We start from the raw sequence: 16495 nt of genomic DNA, 5'->3' as shown, positions 1-16495 counted from the left end.
TTTCATTATAAGGCGCACCGGACTATAAGGCGCATTTCAGTCAGTCAAACTTCCTCCAATTCCTACCATTGATTCATTAACGTTGAAATGCTCTATTCCCATGTTCTCCTGGTGACTGACAGCCTTGAGTTTGAACGGGAGCTAATGTTTCATTTTCTTTATTTAATGTTTTATTTTCTTTATTTAATGTTTCATTTTCTTTATTTAATGTTTTATTTTATTTTTTTGTTTTATTATCAAATGTAGTGCAGTAAAAATTACTAAATGTACCTCTGAAATGTAGTGTGTATAACAGAACAGAAATGTATGGATTAAAAGTCTGCATAGTATGTCTAGATCTGTAGAATTTACAATTTATTAATGATACACGTCAGACCAATATTAATAATATAACTTACAATTACATTTTGTTTAATTAAAATGTCATACATTTTCTTTTTCATGAAATGTATGTTGCCTAATACAATTTGAATATCTTTTTTTTAAAGAACAAATTACATAATTTAGCTATTCTTTTTTTGTGGCTCTTCTGCTAATTTTTACACTCCAGACAATGATGTTTAATATCATGCTCATACTGCCTTTTTTCATTTATTGTTTTTGTTCAATTCATTGCTTAACAAGTAGTATAACTAGAGTGAATTGTTTAAAAGATGTCAGAATAAACAAGGTTTTTTCTTGCTAAAAGCAGTTTATCCATGTTGAAATGTATGTGGAATAATTTTTTAGGGGGGATATAGAGGGGCAAAAAAAAATAAAAAAATATTCTATACCAACTGTATTTCATCTATGCTGACTTTAAATTCCGCCTGTAAAGGGTTTGAAAATCCTCTCTCACCACCATTAAGATATAAAAAAGTCCTATTACTCGTATACAATTAACATACCATTACTGGGCCACAACTCAAAAGGTTGAGACCCAGAAGTTTATCTCATTGCAATGCAAAGAATCACACAGGCAACAGCTGGAGTGTCAACAAAAAAAGTAGCCTTTTTTTATTAAATTATGCAACGTAACAACTACAGCGGAAATCTGAACAGACCGACAACAACAGAGTCCTTTGATCCCTCGCAGTACGAGCAGGCTTAGTGGACGAAACTCACTGGGGACAGACTCAAAAATCCCTTTATCGGCAGTTCACCTGGAAAAAAACAAAACAGATTTGCACATCAGACGTAGCTCAGATTCAACAAAAACATGAATATAGTCTCAAATTCCCTTTGAACTATTTGTTTGTGATGTTGATTCTTACAATGTCATCGATCTTGAGGATGCTGCGGACCGTCTCTGTGGAAAGGGTCAGAGCGCTGATGGAAACCAGTAAAGGCTGCACCACCAGCTCCTCCAGGATGTTGGAGATTCCTCCCTGTCACACAAAAAACAGACAGAGTAAACCAGTCAGTCACATCAGTGTTGAATCATCAAAAAGGAAAACGTATAAATGACAAGCGGATGAACAGCCCGTTTGGGGAGAAGGAGAGCTGACCTTGCGGACGTTAATGCCGGCCGTCTTGTCTCCCTGAGCGTGCCTGTTGCGGAGCTCCGTCACCGTGGAGATGGGGTTCAGGCCGGCGTTCTCGGCCAGTGTGGAGGGGATCACCTCGAGGGCGTCGGCGTACGCCCGCACGCAGTATGCCTCCATGCCAGCAAGAGTGCGCGAGTACTCGGCCAGACGCACGGCCAGCTCGATCTCCGGAGCGCCGCCACCGGCTATCAGAGCCCTGAGGGGGGGAGGAGGAGGAAGATGGAGGTTAATGGAAAGAAATCCATAATTATACATTATGACACACTGGAAAGGCAGCTTATTGCTAAAACCTGGGAAGATGGCGACATCGCTTCAAAAAAGTCAGAATAATCAGATGGTCAGACAGGTTGTAAACACTTTTTCTTACACCTCAAATGTAGTGTAAAGTTTGTTTGTTTGTCGTCCCCCCCTTACAAATAAGTTTGATTAACCAGGAAGGTTGTTTGTTCTTTCCTGACCCTTCAGACTTTTCAGAGATGTCACCTTCTTCCCATATCTTAAAATGATACTTTAATAATGTTATTAATACTAATAAAGAACGCAATACTAAAAACACATGGAATATTGACCATTTTATTGTACATTTAATGTTCTGAAAACAGCTGAAATAATTCTCCTGGGAAATGGTTTATACATTTCTTTTTTTACATGTGTGAATGCTCCCTGTCCAAGTTGCAACCAGTTACAACCAGGAGTGATTTAAAGGGGCGCTTTCAACAATACTGTTCCTCTGTTTCTTACGCTCCTGCAGGAAGAACAATGCAGGAGCGCCTTTGTAAGAGGGAATGTGTGCCTTTACTAAAAAAAAAAAAAAACATATCTGGAATTTGGAGGAATGTTTCTTTTTATGTCTTAGCTTTAGCGAGTTCCTCATGTTAGTGAATTAAACTCTGCAGAAATCTTCATACCTCTTCTTGACCAGGCAGCGGATGACACACAGAGCGTCGTGGATGGAGCGCTCGGCCTCCTCGATCACCAGCTTGTTGGAGCCGCGGACCACGATGCTCACCGTCTTCCCGGGGCTGGCACAGCCTGTGACCTGCAAAAGGAGCAACGAGGAAACATTTACAGGAGGCACCAACACCACGGCGTCTGGACGTTCAACCGCTCATGATCTAAAAAAGAAACTGCTCTTGGATCAGCTCGCCGAGGATATCAAACCTTGATCAGCTTGCCGGAGCCGTCCAGGTTGACCTCCTCAGCCAGCTCTGCTGTGCCGAGCATCTCCGGAAGGAAGTGGTCGATGTGGGCGATGGGCCTGGTGCCAAGAGTCTGGAGGGGAGGAGAGACTTTGTTTTACTTTACTGCCATACAATGAGAATATCGGCAAAGATATATCCCATATTATTGTTACATGTAGGAGTTAAATAGTACAAAAATATAATGAAGACACAGACAAAAAAAAATGTAAAAGGTCATTTAAACGGTTCATGATTTTCAAATAGAAGAAAATAAGTTATAAATAAATAAATATAGTTTATGCAACTATTAGGTCTTGACTAAAGTTACATAAAAATATACTTTCCCTTGTTTTTAGTGGTTTATCTTGTATTTATTTTATTACTTTTTTCTTATCTAAACCTAAATATTTACTTCTGAGAATAAATGTGCACCTATCGTATTAGGTTTTTAATGAATCTAAAAGAAAATAATTACAATAATATTTAGCAGAAGCTCCTCTATGAAGTTTGATTTTTTAAATAAAAAAAGATTTTAAAATATAGATATCTACTTTAATATAGAGATAAATAGAAAAACAAACCGAATAGTTCTTTAGAGAGTGACAAAGTGTCTTAACCTCTATTAAAACTGAAACATTTTGCCGACCCTCACCTTGCAGATGAACTCGATGTCCTCTCTCTCGATCTCCTTCACCACCATGATCTTCATTTTGTTGAGGAAGTGCAGGGCGAGGTCGCTCAGAGCGTCTCTGCGAGAGGACAGCTTGTTGTTAGTATGAAGCACGTTTACCGTCTGTGTCTGTATGGAGTCTGACAGGACAGTGACACCAGGATCTTTATTATGTTGTTGTACCTGAGGATGGACTTCTGGATGAGCAGCACGTTGCAGCCGGCCTTCTTGATCTGTTTCACCATGTTGAGGATGTAGGAGCGCTCCTCACGCAGCACGCGGTCCATCTGGGCGTAGTCCGACACCACGATCTGGTTGTCCATCTGCAAGAAAAACATAGCAGATCAGGAGAGGGAAAGGACAATGACAGCAATTTGAAAGCAGTTTTTAAAAAATGGGAATGCTTCTGCAATTAAAGCTTACAACATAATATTTTTGGGGTGGCTATGATCGTCGGGAACTTGACATTTTGTGAAAGTAAATCCAGATAATCAAAGGGTGTTGAGAAGTGTGTGCAGAGAGGCTTAATTCTTCTTATTCTGGGCTCATCTTTCAGTGGAAGCCTATTGTGTTTTGCATTACAGTAGAATTTAGTTCAATGCACTTAAGCTCCCTTTAATAATGTGATTTTGCCGACATGTTCCGATCTCTCGTGTTCAAAAACATAAAAGATAAAACTAAGACGCATTTCCCCTCGATATAAAGAAACGCCAACATAATAAATAATTTGAAAATAAACTGCAGAAAAGCTGAAATCGTTCCTGTAAGAACTCACATCAGTTTTGGGAGGGGACAGGCAGAACTGGATGAGGCCGATCTTGGCCTTCTCCACACGGGACACGCTGCTGCTGGCGACCCTCTGGTTCAGAACCAGGCCGTCCACCAGCTCACAGTCATCAATGGTTCCTCTGAAAACACAAGGAAGGAAATCAAGATCAATACTTGTCCGGAGAGGATCTGAAATCCCTCTGAAATGCCATGAAATACAAAAAGTTTATCTAAATTAATTATCTAAATAAGATTACAATTTAAAAAACATACAAAATATTAAAATGCATCAAATAAAAAATAAATAAAAGGTGAAAAATATATTCATTCAGCAAGACAGAACATTGTATTTCGTGTCATGGACCATCTGGATTCCAGCGCTCACTCACCCGAGCTTCTTGATGATTTTGATGTCATGCAGGTCGACGCCCGTGGCGGTGGCCGGGTCGATGACACGCATCACGGCGTCCACGCTCATGGGCGCCAGCAGGCTGGAGTACTGCGACACCACCTTGGAGCACAGCGATGTGGTGGCGCTGTTGAGCAGAGTCTCGCGGTCGCTCAGCAGCACCGGGCGGCTCATGCCAGTCAGCACCTCCACGCCTTTCTCCACGGCCTTCTGGAAGGACTCGGAGATGGTGGTGGGGTGGATACCTGACGGAGGGGGCAACGTGGGAACGTTAGTGCTGAAACCATTTAACAGAGAAGTCGATCTGTGGAAAACTAATCAACAAAGTCATTTACCGAGCATAAAAGCTAGATTTCCTTTGGTTCTGGTTACTAAGTTGTGAGGATTTGCTTTTTTTTTTAATATCATTTTTAAATTAAATATCTTTTACATTTAGACTGCTGATGGAAAACAAATCAAGCAATGTAAAATATTTCAATTTAAGCTCTGTGAAATTGGGATTGTGATACATTTTTCAGTTTTCTGGCATTTTTATAGAATTTCTTTTTAATTAGCCACAAGATGAGGCAAAACTCTTAGATTGATTGAAGTTCATCCTCTAGCCCCATTGAACAGCTGGCCTCAACTTATTTTATTCAGAAATGGAAATGTGCTGCTTATGAATTACTGCAAAGTAAGTAAAACGGGCCCTTGTCTAGATATGAACTGAGCTAGAAAAATCTGCTCATGAACGCCAATAGTTGCATCCTCTCATTTTAAATCTGCCGACCTTCCCACCTCCAGTGTTTCCACAGTTAATGTGTTCATTAAAACAGGTGGATTCTTCCAAAAAACTAATTCCTTTTCCTGAAATTTTCAAATCAAGGACATTTACAAAATTGAGACGATAACAGCATCAGTCAACTACAAATTGGAGCATTTTTGTCATATGGGGAAAAATGGGTTAAATATGTTATATTCATACAAGACCGGATCTTAGTTTCACAAATGAATGAATGAACCGTAGAGAATATATCACTCCCTAGTTAGGTATAGTTTGTCTTTTTGTTCTTTAGGTTTTTCCTCCTTGTTCTACATGAGTCCACCTAAAATAGGCATCATCTGAAGATCTGTTTATAAAGTTAATGCTGTCTGATAGAAATCTGTAAATGTCTGATTGATGCCAACTACCAATAAAAAAAAAAAGTCAAATCATAACCCTAACCTTCATCATTCCCCACACGCATAATTGCTGAGATAAACATTTACAATAACGGCATTAGTTTATTTTAATTCAGTGTGTTATTTAACCTCTCTGCAGCAGTTTGGAGCAGGCGTCCAGCAGCGCTCCAGCAATCACCACCACGGAGGTGGTGCCGTCTCCAGCCTCGATGTCCTGGGCTTTGGATAGTTCCACCAGCTGAAAAGCACAAACACAGATTTAAAATCAGTTTTGAAAAACAACTAAGATATGTTCATATTAAATATCAGTGAGGTTTATTGGAAATAATAAAGGAATATGGGTTATTGAAACTCAAAATGCTGCTTTAAGCCTCCGTGTTTGGGATGCAGAAGAAGCACAACGTACCATCTTGGCTGCGGGGTGGAGCACCTGCATCTGCTTCAGGATGGTGGCGCCATCGTTGGTGATGGTCACGTCACCTTTCTCATCCTGGATCTGAAACAAACAAGCACCTGCTTTAGAATCACGTGTGCGTCACAGGAGCTAAGTGAAGTTAGCATGAAGCCAAAATCTGATCACTGACCATCTTGTCCATGCCTTTAGGCCCCAGGCTGGTTCTGATGGCATCGGCAACAGCTGTAAGAACGAGCAGGTGATGTGTCAATGTGGTGCAGAATGATCAACTCCACATCCAAGTACGGGGAATCAAAAACACAATATATCCTTTAAGGTTTTTTTGGAGGGTGCTAATACTTAAAGGAGGACAACAAATAGGATTTTTAGGATAACAAAGTGAGCAAAGCACATTAATAATTCACAAGCAAGAACAAAGTCACTGCAAAAAGGAAATCAAGCTGTTAAAATCCAGTTTAAATAAACATCACCAATTAAAAGCAAAGTGATGCACATTTCCTCCACAAGCCAAAAAGGAAATCATATCCTTTACAACCCTCGTTGGCTTGACGTCTTGTATTAACCACCTGCTAAATCAGTGATCACTCCCTGTCACAGTTGCTGGATACGTGATATCCTGTATTTTTAAATCAGATTTGGCTTTTCGTTGGAGGTTTGTGCAATAAAATGAATGCCATTCTGGGTCCCTCACAGTGATGGATGTGAGTTATAGTGATGCATTAGTCGAGTTAATCTATAGTCTAGTCATGTGTTTTGTCTTCCTGTTTTAAAATGTCACCGTGACTCTATCCTAGCTGCATGTACATTTCCCCTTTGTCACTGCGTCACTGCTGTCTGTGGAGGAAAACTGATGCATTCTAATGCAATACTACAAACCCTGTAAACTACTTGCTTGAGCTTTTAGTTTAGCTACACAGCGTGGCCTTATATAGCATGCAGGGCTGAGATTGTGTTGAGTCATGAGCATCCTGCAGCACACCAACCATCCTCTGCATGTGTGTCATGCTGCATGCTCCTCAAGGAAGGAAGCCATTATTATAAATAATAAAAAAGGGGGTTTATGGTGTTATGTGTGCCGAATAGAACATGGGATTGTTGTGAATTCATTTACAGCTTTAATTTTTTATTTTTTTAGCATGCATTTGTGTCAAACATTGTTAAAATGGCTCTTTTTGGTTTTTTTGAATGAATGTTGGATCCTGACTGTGGATAACGGTGCACTGCCCATCCCCACACACACACACACACACCACACACACACACACACACACACACACACACACACACACACACACACACACACACACACATGATACTACACTGTGATGTGAAGCTGCTGGTTCACATTGTATCCGTGCTAAAGCTTCTTGTAAACACTTAGCCTACCTTTAGCAGCAGAGATGTTACTGAACCGTATCTGGGCCGGCTTGTCGCGGTCCACATACGCCCCTCCTTTGTTTCTGCCCATGTTAGAGAGCCTCGATGCCATGGTTTCGGGCATCTTGAATTAATAACGGGTTAGAAATGTTAATGGAAGTCTTCTGAACAGGACTGGCGAGGTCCCGGTGCTGAAAAACGTCGGTTCGACGTCGGATGGACTCAGATGAAAGTATCTCCACCCGGCTCCTGAATCAGAAACTTCTAGAGAGGCCGGCTGCGTAGAGAGGAAGGACCCGGATGTGACGCATCCAGACATTAGGCATCGACTACCGATTCGGCTCAAATCCTTCACGCTTATTTAAAATTTAAACACTTAAATGCTTGTAAAGATTATAAATTATTCCCTAAATTATTAATAATAATCGTGTGTAGCTTCTGCTTTGTTTTTAAAGCCGAAATTTTCTCATTGATTGATAAAATCTGATCTGGATCGATTAGTTTGGTCTGGTGTGTCTGAATGCGCAGATAACACGCATGGTGGATGAAACATGTTATCAAGTAACTGAACCCTGAGTGTGTTTAGCGCCTTATATCTCCATTAATCCACCACCTGTGTGTCCGGTAGGTTTATTTAGACTATTTACCAGCTGCTCACTGTGCTGTTTGTGTCCACGTCCTCTCTTAAAGGCTCAGTGTTAGCATAGTTAGCTTAGCATGGTCTGGGTTCTGCATGCTTCAGCGGTTGTTTTGAGCATCTTGGTGCAGATTCTGGTTCTCCAGCTCCATCATGCAGACTTAAAGTCATGGATGTCCTGACAGGGGAGATCCATTGTTATATGCACAGACAGTCAAGATATTTGTGTTCATGCATTTAGGTTGTAAAAAGTCATTTTTGCATGAATTATTTGTTTAGTTCATGGAGAACAACATTGAATTCAAAAAGTACCAACATGTGAAAAGGCAGAAAGAGACAAAGATCCCCTGTGAGCAGCAGCTGAAGAAGAATACAAATAAATCACATATTAATATTAATAATAAACTGGAAGATGAGCATCAAAATGTGTGCAGATTTAAATAGGAACAGCTTCCTGTTTCAGTGTCTAGTGCACAGTAATGCAGCCTTTAATAAACTGGAATTAACAGGCCAAGTGTTAGTTTAGCAAAGCTCTTCTGCAGGCTTTACAATATAAAATAGGTTAGTAAAGCAGTATATAAATTGGATATGTTCAGCTGAAAGCACTGGGCAATATGTCCAAAATCTTCCTTCCTGATTTAGGTGATTTCATATCTGAATGATGATTTAAATAATACATACTCTATATTAACTAACCACATGGTTTTGTGTACTGAGTAATTTTTTCATTAAATGAATAACTTTGGGGCAAAATAATCAATTTGTCTTAAATATTAGTATGTGTTTGGTATCAATTTTGAAGATGTAGTTGTGTGACACAATATCTCAATATATGATTTCATCCTGATAGGATGAAGGCAGGGACGAATGCCTCATTTACTGGTAAATGCAAAATGATGAATATCACCACCACCTTGCATTTAGATTCAGTCATATACAGTCGTGTCATTAATTGATCATTTATTTGCTAACTGATTTCTTGGCCTTATATATAGGGAGACTAGCCCGTCACTTCAAGGACTTCTTCCTTATCTGAAGTTAGAGAGGAAAGCACGGAGGATGTTGTAAATGAAGAAAATTAAAACTTGACTTCAAGTTCATCAAGTTCCAATAAACAGAAATGATCTCTACTTTACACCCTTTAATTTAAAACAAAGATAGTGAGGAAATCTGTAATTCCTCACATATGGGAAGTCATTTTTTTTAAATGTTTCTTTGTTTTCTTGAAAATGTGTTTTCCTAACCATCGTCCCTGCAGCCTGGAGTCATGCTGCCTCTGAAGGAGAAGGATAAACCCATCGTCCAGAAGCTGCTGTCGTCCGGCTGCTGTCCTCGCTGCGTCCTCCGGTTCTGCTGCGTCAGCGTCCAGGCTGCCTACAGAAAACCCCCACAGGTGAGACTCACCTGCTGTATTCAGATATACATGTCTTATAAAAAAAACTGCTGGTGTTCCCTTTAACAGCAATACTCACTGATCCATCATACATTGTGTCATTTCTTTTTTGAACCAGGATACACTCAAGGAACTTCAAGCGTTCATCAGCAACACGGAGAACGGCAAATCACAAGAACCAGCAGCTGAATCCACAGAAGAAAACAGCAAATCCCATGATGCAGCAGTGTCAGAACCACCTGAAGGCCCTCCGAATAAAAAGGCCAAACTGGAGCCCGTTGGGACCGGCGCTCCGTCAGAGGAAGACTGCTGCTGCTGCTGCTGAGGACAAACTGAAGGATGAAGAGTCCAGTGTGTGTGTGGCGTGTTTGGGGATCCTACAGGAACTCTGTGACCCGACTCAGGCTGTAAAGGTGTGTGTGTGTGTGTGTGTGTGTGTGTGTGTGTGTGTGTGTGTGTGTGTGTGTGTGTGTGTGTGTGTGTGTGTGTGTGTGTGTGTGTGTGTGTGTGTGTGTGTGTGTGTGTGTGTGTGTGTGTGTGAGATGTTAAACTGTGATGATATTTTGGTGCAGCTAAGCTTAACTTTTTTGTTTCCTGTTCACAGATAGCAGAGAGAGTGAAGGCAGGAGAGTACGAGTTTGACACCCTGGTGCTGTCGGTGTCTCTGCCAGCTCAGCTGTGTGTCCGCGAGGTCAGCCTGTGTGTGTATGTGTGTGTGTGTGTGTGTGTGTGTGTGTGTTGTGTGTTGTGTTTGTGTGTGTGTGATGACATTCAGCCATTTGGGGAAAAGGTACTCTGTTCTTTACCTAAAAGTATAAATACAACCGTCTAAAAATACTCCATTACAACATAAGTAAAAGTCCTGAATTTAAAATGTTACTAAAGTAGAATTCCAGAAGTATATGAAAAGTATCAAAAGTAAAAGTACCTCATATTCCGAATGGCTCCTCTCAATACTGTCTGACTTCCTGTATGTGGCTCTCAGCTTGAAGCCCATCGGTTCCTTACTGAGGACCTAAATCTTTAAAAAAAAAAAAACACAAATATATATATAGTTAGATTTTTCAAAATCAGTAATTTCACTGTAGTTTTTTTAATCAAACAAACAGGACAAAATAGTGCATTTGTTAGGGACTATTTTCAGCGGCGGATTAATCCACATTTGGTGCTCTAGCAGAATGTTGTGTGTGTGTGTGTGTGTGACTGAGTCAAAATAAACTACAGTGTGTTCACTGATGTGTTTTTAATGGAGCTCTATGGAACAGAGGAAGACGATTCATCAGGCTTTGATACAAACACAATACTTGTTAGTAGATAAGATTTACTGTTGTTTTTGGTCGTTTTATGGGACTTGTTGCCAATAAGGAAATAAATCGTTAAAGTTTAGTTGCTGTCACATTATAACGTCTTTATTGTTCCTGTTGATGAGTGTTGTTTTTCCTTAAATCCTGCAGCACTCCTGCTGGCTTCACATGAAGAAGGAATTGAGGTAAATACATTTTCATCATATCTGCGTTTTACATTCTGCCACACTGTCACGAGTAAATCTCAGAATCTAAATTCCCGGCCGTCTCCCGTTTGCTCCGTCAGAGAGAAGAGCATGGCGGTCGACAAGGACGACGTCATCCAGGTGAAGGAGGCCTTCAAGTGGATCATGCAGGGCCAGGTCGCCAAGGAGCTGGGGGGAGTTGCCGTGGTTACCAGGGTAGGCGAGACGAAAATACAGTGTATTTAAAGTAGCATGGTTTAAATTCAGAGAGTAAACTTCATAAATTTAAAGTTGTATTTGAACCTTTAAATTGGTTTTCAGTTTACGTTTTCAGTGTTTGTTTAATTTCTCCATTTATTTTTGTTTCTATTTGTTATGTTCCAGAGTTTGTTCGAGGTCAGTGTGGAGTTCACTCACCCAGAGACGGACGCCGACTGCCACTTCCTGTGAGTCCCTAACGTCTCTGGAGATCCACAGAGAGCTGTGATGTTACCTTTCTGACTTTAGATGAATGTCAAAAGCAGAATTCATGTTATGAATCATCACCATTCTTAAAAATAACCACGAGGTCAAAGGTCAAACCCAGAGTTTATGTCAGAGATATTTGCATGAAGTTTTCCAGGTGAGAAAAGAAGAAGATAAACCGGAGGATTTGCCTTCTGAGCCGTGAATCTGAACGACTCTCCTGTTGCTTTTTTTCTTTCTGTCCTTCTCACAGAGCAACGACGTGTTCCGACTGCTTCAAACCCACAAAGAACAAACAGGTGAAATCTGAAGATTACTGTCATATTAAGCTCCTAAGATGCATTAAAGGAATAGCTGGACATTTTGTGGAAAAAGGGCTGATTTCCTTTTTGTTTTTGCTGAAACATTGTGGGTCTATTCTTCTCTCTCTGTGCAGTCGGTGTTCACCAGGATGGCCGTGGTCAAAGCTCTGGAAAAGATATCCGACACCGTTTTCCTAAAGTAAGCATCACCTTCATATCTCAGTGTTCTTTCTAAAAAAAAAAAAAAAAAAAAATAAGTACAGTTTGAAATGATTATTGCTGATCTTATTTTCCAGACATTACGCCTGTCCGCCAGCGAGGCCGACCAGCAGCTGCATCCCTCAGGACGTCCAGTGTCTCCACATGTCCATCTTCATCGCAGGTATTGAAGGACACACACACACACACACACACACACACACACACACACACACACACACACACACAAAGAAATCTGAATTCTGGGTTTGTATTTTTACCCGTCCTGATGTTCTTGTGGTTCCACAGGGAGGTACAACAAGTTCAGCCGCGCTCTGCCTCAGACGCCGTGGGTGATCGACGGAGAGCGGAGGATGGAGTCGTCGGTGGAGGAGCTGATCGCGGCGCCCGTCCTCTCCTCCTTCCGATCCGACGGTGAGTCCGCCAGACGCAGACGGACGCTCGTGGCTGAGGATGAAGAACAAAGAGTCCTGATGATCTCATTTCTTTTTTTTGTTTGTTTTTGCTGCAGGATTTAATTTCTCCTCGTCCGGCCGGGAGGACGTGGACGTCCGGACTCTTGGAAACGGTGAGACACACTTTTTTTTATTTATTTAAAGTGTGAAGATTGTAGTGTTTTTGGGTTTTTTTGGGTTCTTCATTTTTCTGTTTGGGTTTATCTGGCAGGTCGTCCGTTCGCAATGGAGCTGCTGAATCCTCACAGATCCAGACTCAGCAAAGCGGAGATGAAGCAGCTGCAGGAGGTCGTCTTCATCAACTCACAACCACAACAACAACAACATCATCATCATTCACATCACATACTTCATATAACACATGAAAACTTCATTCTCGAGCAAGATATCTCAACAACTAGAGCCAGAATTAGTTTTATTTTTGTTATAAATGCAGCCGTAAAGATGTTGATAAAGTAGATGTATTACTTTCATCCGTTTTGTGCTCGAGGTTGCAGCAGGCTAAGCGAGTTAGGTTTTCCAACTCCTACTGATATAAATCTCCAGGCCTGATCAGACGTCCTGAAACAGATCATCAATTCTCGACACTAAAAACTGAATATATCAAAATATATTTATCCCGCAGCGGGGAAAAGGCTTACAGCAGCATAGAGTTAAAAAAAAGTACCTTCTGTGTTTCATTTTGATATTTAAGTCTAAGAAAACGATGGTAGAATTAAAGGACAGGTCAGAAAGCTACCGAAAATACTCCGATTCATCCTGAAGTAGTCTCAGAAGTTTTCTTAATAGTTTTTGAGATATTTGACTCTGGTATGAAGTTTTTAAAGGTCTTATTACACAGACAAAGCTACACACATGCAGTTGTTGATGTCCTCTCATATTCCTTTAAGAACACTAACCTCGTTTTTTTTTTTTTTAGACCATCAACAAGTCTTCAGACAAAATCAGGGTGAGAGACCTGCAGATCGTGTCCAGGTGAGAAAAAAAGAAATGATAACTAAACTGCACCAACTCTATTATTTAATATCTTAATGATGCATGAATACATAAGATGGCTGACGGCTTTATTAATCTGCAGGGAGGCCATGAGTCGCATGAAGGAGGGAGAGGAGGACAAAACCAAGTCGTACACGGCGCTCGTCTGGACCCAGAAACCCATTCAGAGAGAAGACATCGCCTTCATCGACGACATCAAGGTCACTGCAACACACACACACACACACACACACACACACACACACACACACACACACACACACACTAAAGATATTAAAAGATATTTAGGCTGATATTATAATAATAACAACATTCAGTGACCGTGATGCTGCAGGAATAAATGAATATCTTATAGACTGGATTAAGATTCATATATCTAAAATAAACAGTCTGGCTGTTTCTGTTGATCCCCCTCAGGATCTGACCCTGGACCAGAAGACCCCTCTGAGGGTTCTGCACCGGCGGGCTCTGGCGGTCCGTCAGCGGGTCGTCCACCGTATGAACACGCGCTTCCTGGACTCTCATCACTTCCACCTGGAGCTGAAGACGCAGGCCGGGACGTATCCTCTCCTCCGTCTGATAGTGACAGAAAACAGATTATATTCTATTATTATATTCTATAAGATTATTATATTATTATATTAGAGATAAGAGGGAGATTCTGTACTGCTTGTTAGGAAAATAACCAAAATGCACGCCCTCTATTTAACCTTCATCCCCCAGTTTGAATCTAAGGTCGTGACCCTGGATCTGATGCATCAGTAGCCTAAGTCACTGCAGAGAAAGCCTTTAGAAATAACGTGTTTCTTCAAAAAATGTATTTTTGGTGCTTCAAGTATCACAGGCTGAGTGACATGTAGTCTCTTTATATTAGAGAGAAGCAGAGATCATCTACGGTGATATCTACACCAGACGACTCACACCAAAACAACTGGTGAACTGTCCCTTTAAGAATAGTACTTTTAGGTAATGTACTTTAAGTATAGTATTTGACTAAATGTACTTGAGTTATAGTAATTGACTAAATGGACTTTAAGTATAGTACTTGAGGAAATTTACTTTAAGTATAGTCCTTGTGTAAATGTACTCTAAATATAGTACTTTAGTAAATGTACTTAGTTACTTTCCGACACTGATTGAGCAAAGTCTGACAAGTCTGAGATTTACTGAAATGTTACAACGGTATTCAGGTCCATTACTTATGTAAAAGTAGAAGTACCATAATCTCCCAAAATCAAAGTACCATTGATTTTGGGGGGGGATCTGTCCCAATTTTGAGGTACTTGTACATTACTGTATACTTCTACTTCACTTCAATTAAGAAGGAAATGTACTTTTTTTTTGTACTTCACTACTTTTATTTTTTTACTTTAGTTACTCAACAGATTTAGAATAAATGCTACGAAATAAATTAGGATTAATAATCTGAGCTCCACCTTTAACAGCTGCAACATGTATTTATAATCCAGTTATTTAATATATTATTCTGAAATGAGCCATTCTGCATAAGGAGTACTTTTACTTTTGGTACTTTGAGTATATTTCGATACACATATGTTTGTACTTGAATTTGCACTAAATAGGAGTACTCACTTATTTGTAATTCATTACAGTACTTGAATAAAAGTACTTGGTTACTTGGTTACTTGTCGAGAAGTTTTGCTCCTGAACGTCGGCCCATCAGCTACATCAAAGAGTTCATCCACGGAGACTTCGGTCGAACCAAACCCAACATGAGTGTTCTGCTGAAGACCGACACCGACATCCTGGAGCTCGACGTGGAGGTGAGACCGCGAAACCAGAACCGTCTCACAGATCCTCATCGGTTCACATATTTAGAGGACATATATTTATTAGATGTTGAATGTGTGTGTTTCCTCCCTCAGTCTGTGGATGTGGACTGGCCTCCGTCCATACCGGAGTGAACCCCGCCGGCCTCCAGTCCTGTTTTCTGAGCAGCAGGAGTGGATCCAGTGTTGGGAGCACTGGGACCAAACCAGTCGACCCGGTTCAGAGCGTCTGAAACATGAGACGGGTGGAGGAGAGAAAAGTCCGGCTTCTGTTCATGTTTTTTGTTCCTCTGAGATCAAAACTCACCTGACTTTATCTTCAGTCGTATCACAGAGAACAATAACTCTCTCTGGTTCTGATGTTATTAGTTACAGGAGGAGTTATTTCAGTAAAGGTCACAAATCAAAAAGGGTTTATTCTCTGTACGGTGGCCTCATTGGGACATCTCAGCTTGAGCTGGACTCCTATCGGCTTCATTTGAGATCTCAGCACTCAAAACCAAACCTGATGGGGGATAAAAAACTAAGATTCTAAATATATTTTTGGGGTTTTCTCTCTCTCTCTAAAAGGCAGAAAAATATATATTTTTTAAAATAAAAGTCCCTACAGCAGAAACTCTGAAATGTATTTCTTTTAATTTAATTCAACATAAATACTACCACGGCAACGGAACTTCTTCCCCGAATGTTTTGATCAGAAAACAAACAAGTAAACGATCCAAAAAATGTATTAAGAAAATATTTCAGGTTGTCTTTGAAGATATTTCGGTAATCTTGGTGACATATGATTGTCAGGTAAAATGATAAAACATTCCTCATAAAACTTGCATGGTAGGTTTATGTAACGTAATGGGAAGTACAAAAACAATCCTCTTGGATTGACTTCCCTAAAACAAACAGGAAGTCAGCCATTTTAATTTTACAACATTTATGTTAAAACCAAATTTTATTATCTGATATTTCCATAATATAAAAAAGTAATGTTTTAGATTTTTTTTTTTCCCTACGGTTTGCAGAGGAACAAGTGCTGAGGTCAGTCAATGATAAAACAACTAGCATGGTGGCTAGCTGTTAGCATGGTGGCACCAGAGGAAAGGTCTAAATGAAAAGGGTTTATTTTCTGTATATCTGTATGATATTGTAAAATATTTACCCAGGGTGAAGCCGACGCTTTAATTTCATATTTCTACAATTTATTTCAAGATTTTAAAAAAAAATCTATTTTCCCCGCTAAGGTTTGCA

The 16495-nt window shown here is 40.3% G+C and overlaps 2 protein-coding genes across 2 annotated transcripts; one reads left to right on the top strand and one right to left on the bottom strand.

The window, feature by feature from the left end:
• Positions 1–968: 968 nt before the first annotated feature.
• On the bottom strand, positions 969–7789 carry cct4 (chaperonin containing TCP1, subunit 4 (delta)). The gene is made up of 13 exons (XM_054605121.1): positions 7517–7789; positions 6300–6352; positions 6122–6211; positions 5845–5953; positions 4535–4799; positions 4153–4285; positions 3561–3700; positions 3360–3456; positions 2688–2798; positions 2435–2565; positions 1488–1722; positions 1254–1367; positions 969–1142 (listed from the first exon to the last, which is right to left on the bottom strand). The coding sequence occupies exons 1-13, from the start codon at positions 7629–7631 to the stop codon at positions 1128–1130; spliced, it is 1608 nt and encodes a 535-aa protein (XP_054461096.1). The 5' UTR covers positions 7632–7789; the 3' UTR covers positions 969–1127.
• A 113-nt stretch (positions 7790–7902) lies between these two features.
• Positions 7903–15480, top strand: pus10 (pseudouridine synthase 10). The gene is given in 19 exon segments (XM_054605120.1): positions 7903–8131; positions 9403–9537; positions 9656–9850; positions 9852–9950; positions 10142–10228; positions 10992–11026; positions 11128–11242; positions 11411–11472; positions 11745–11790; positions 11928–11992; positions 12090–12175; positions 12301–12426; positions 12524–12580; positions 12679–12755; positions 13387–13442; positions 13546–13663; positions 13881–14023; positions 15148–15247; positions 15350–15480. Coding segments are annotated over 18 exon segments (1632 nt in total). The 5' UTR covers positions 7903–8131; positions 9403–9411; the 3' UTR covers positions 15389–15480.
• Positions 15481–16495: the final 1015 nt, after the last annotated feature.

The sequence above is a fragment of the Anoplopoma fimbria genome, chromosome 9 (genome assembly GCF_027596085.1).
Source record: "Anoplopoma fimbria isolate UVic2021 breed Golden Eagle Sablefish chromosome 9, Afim_UVic_2022, whole genome shotgun sequence".
NCBI classification, from domain to species: domain Eukaryota; kingdom Metazoa; phylum Chordata; class Actinopteri; order Perciformes; family Anoplopomatidae; genus Anoplopoma; species Anoplopoma fimbria.
This window is presented reverse-complemented; position numbering and strand designations above follow the sequence as displayed.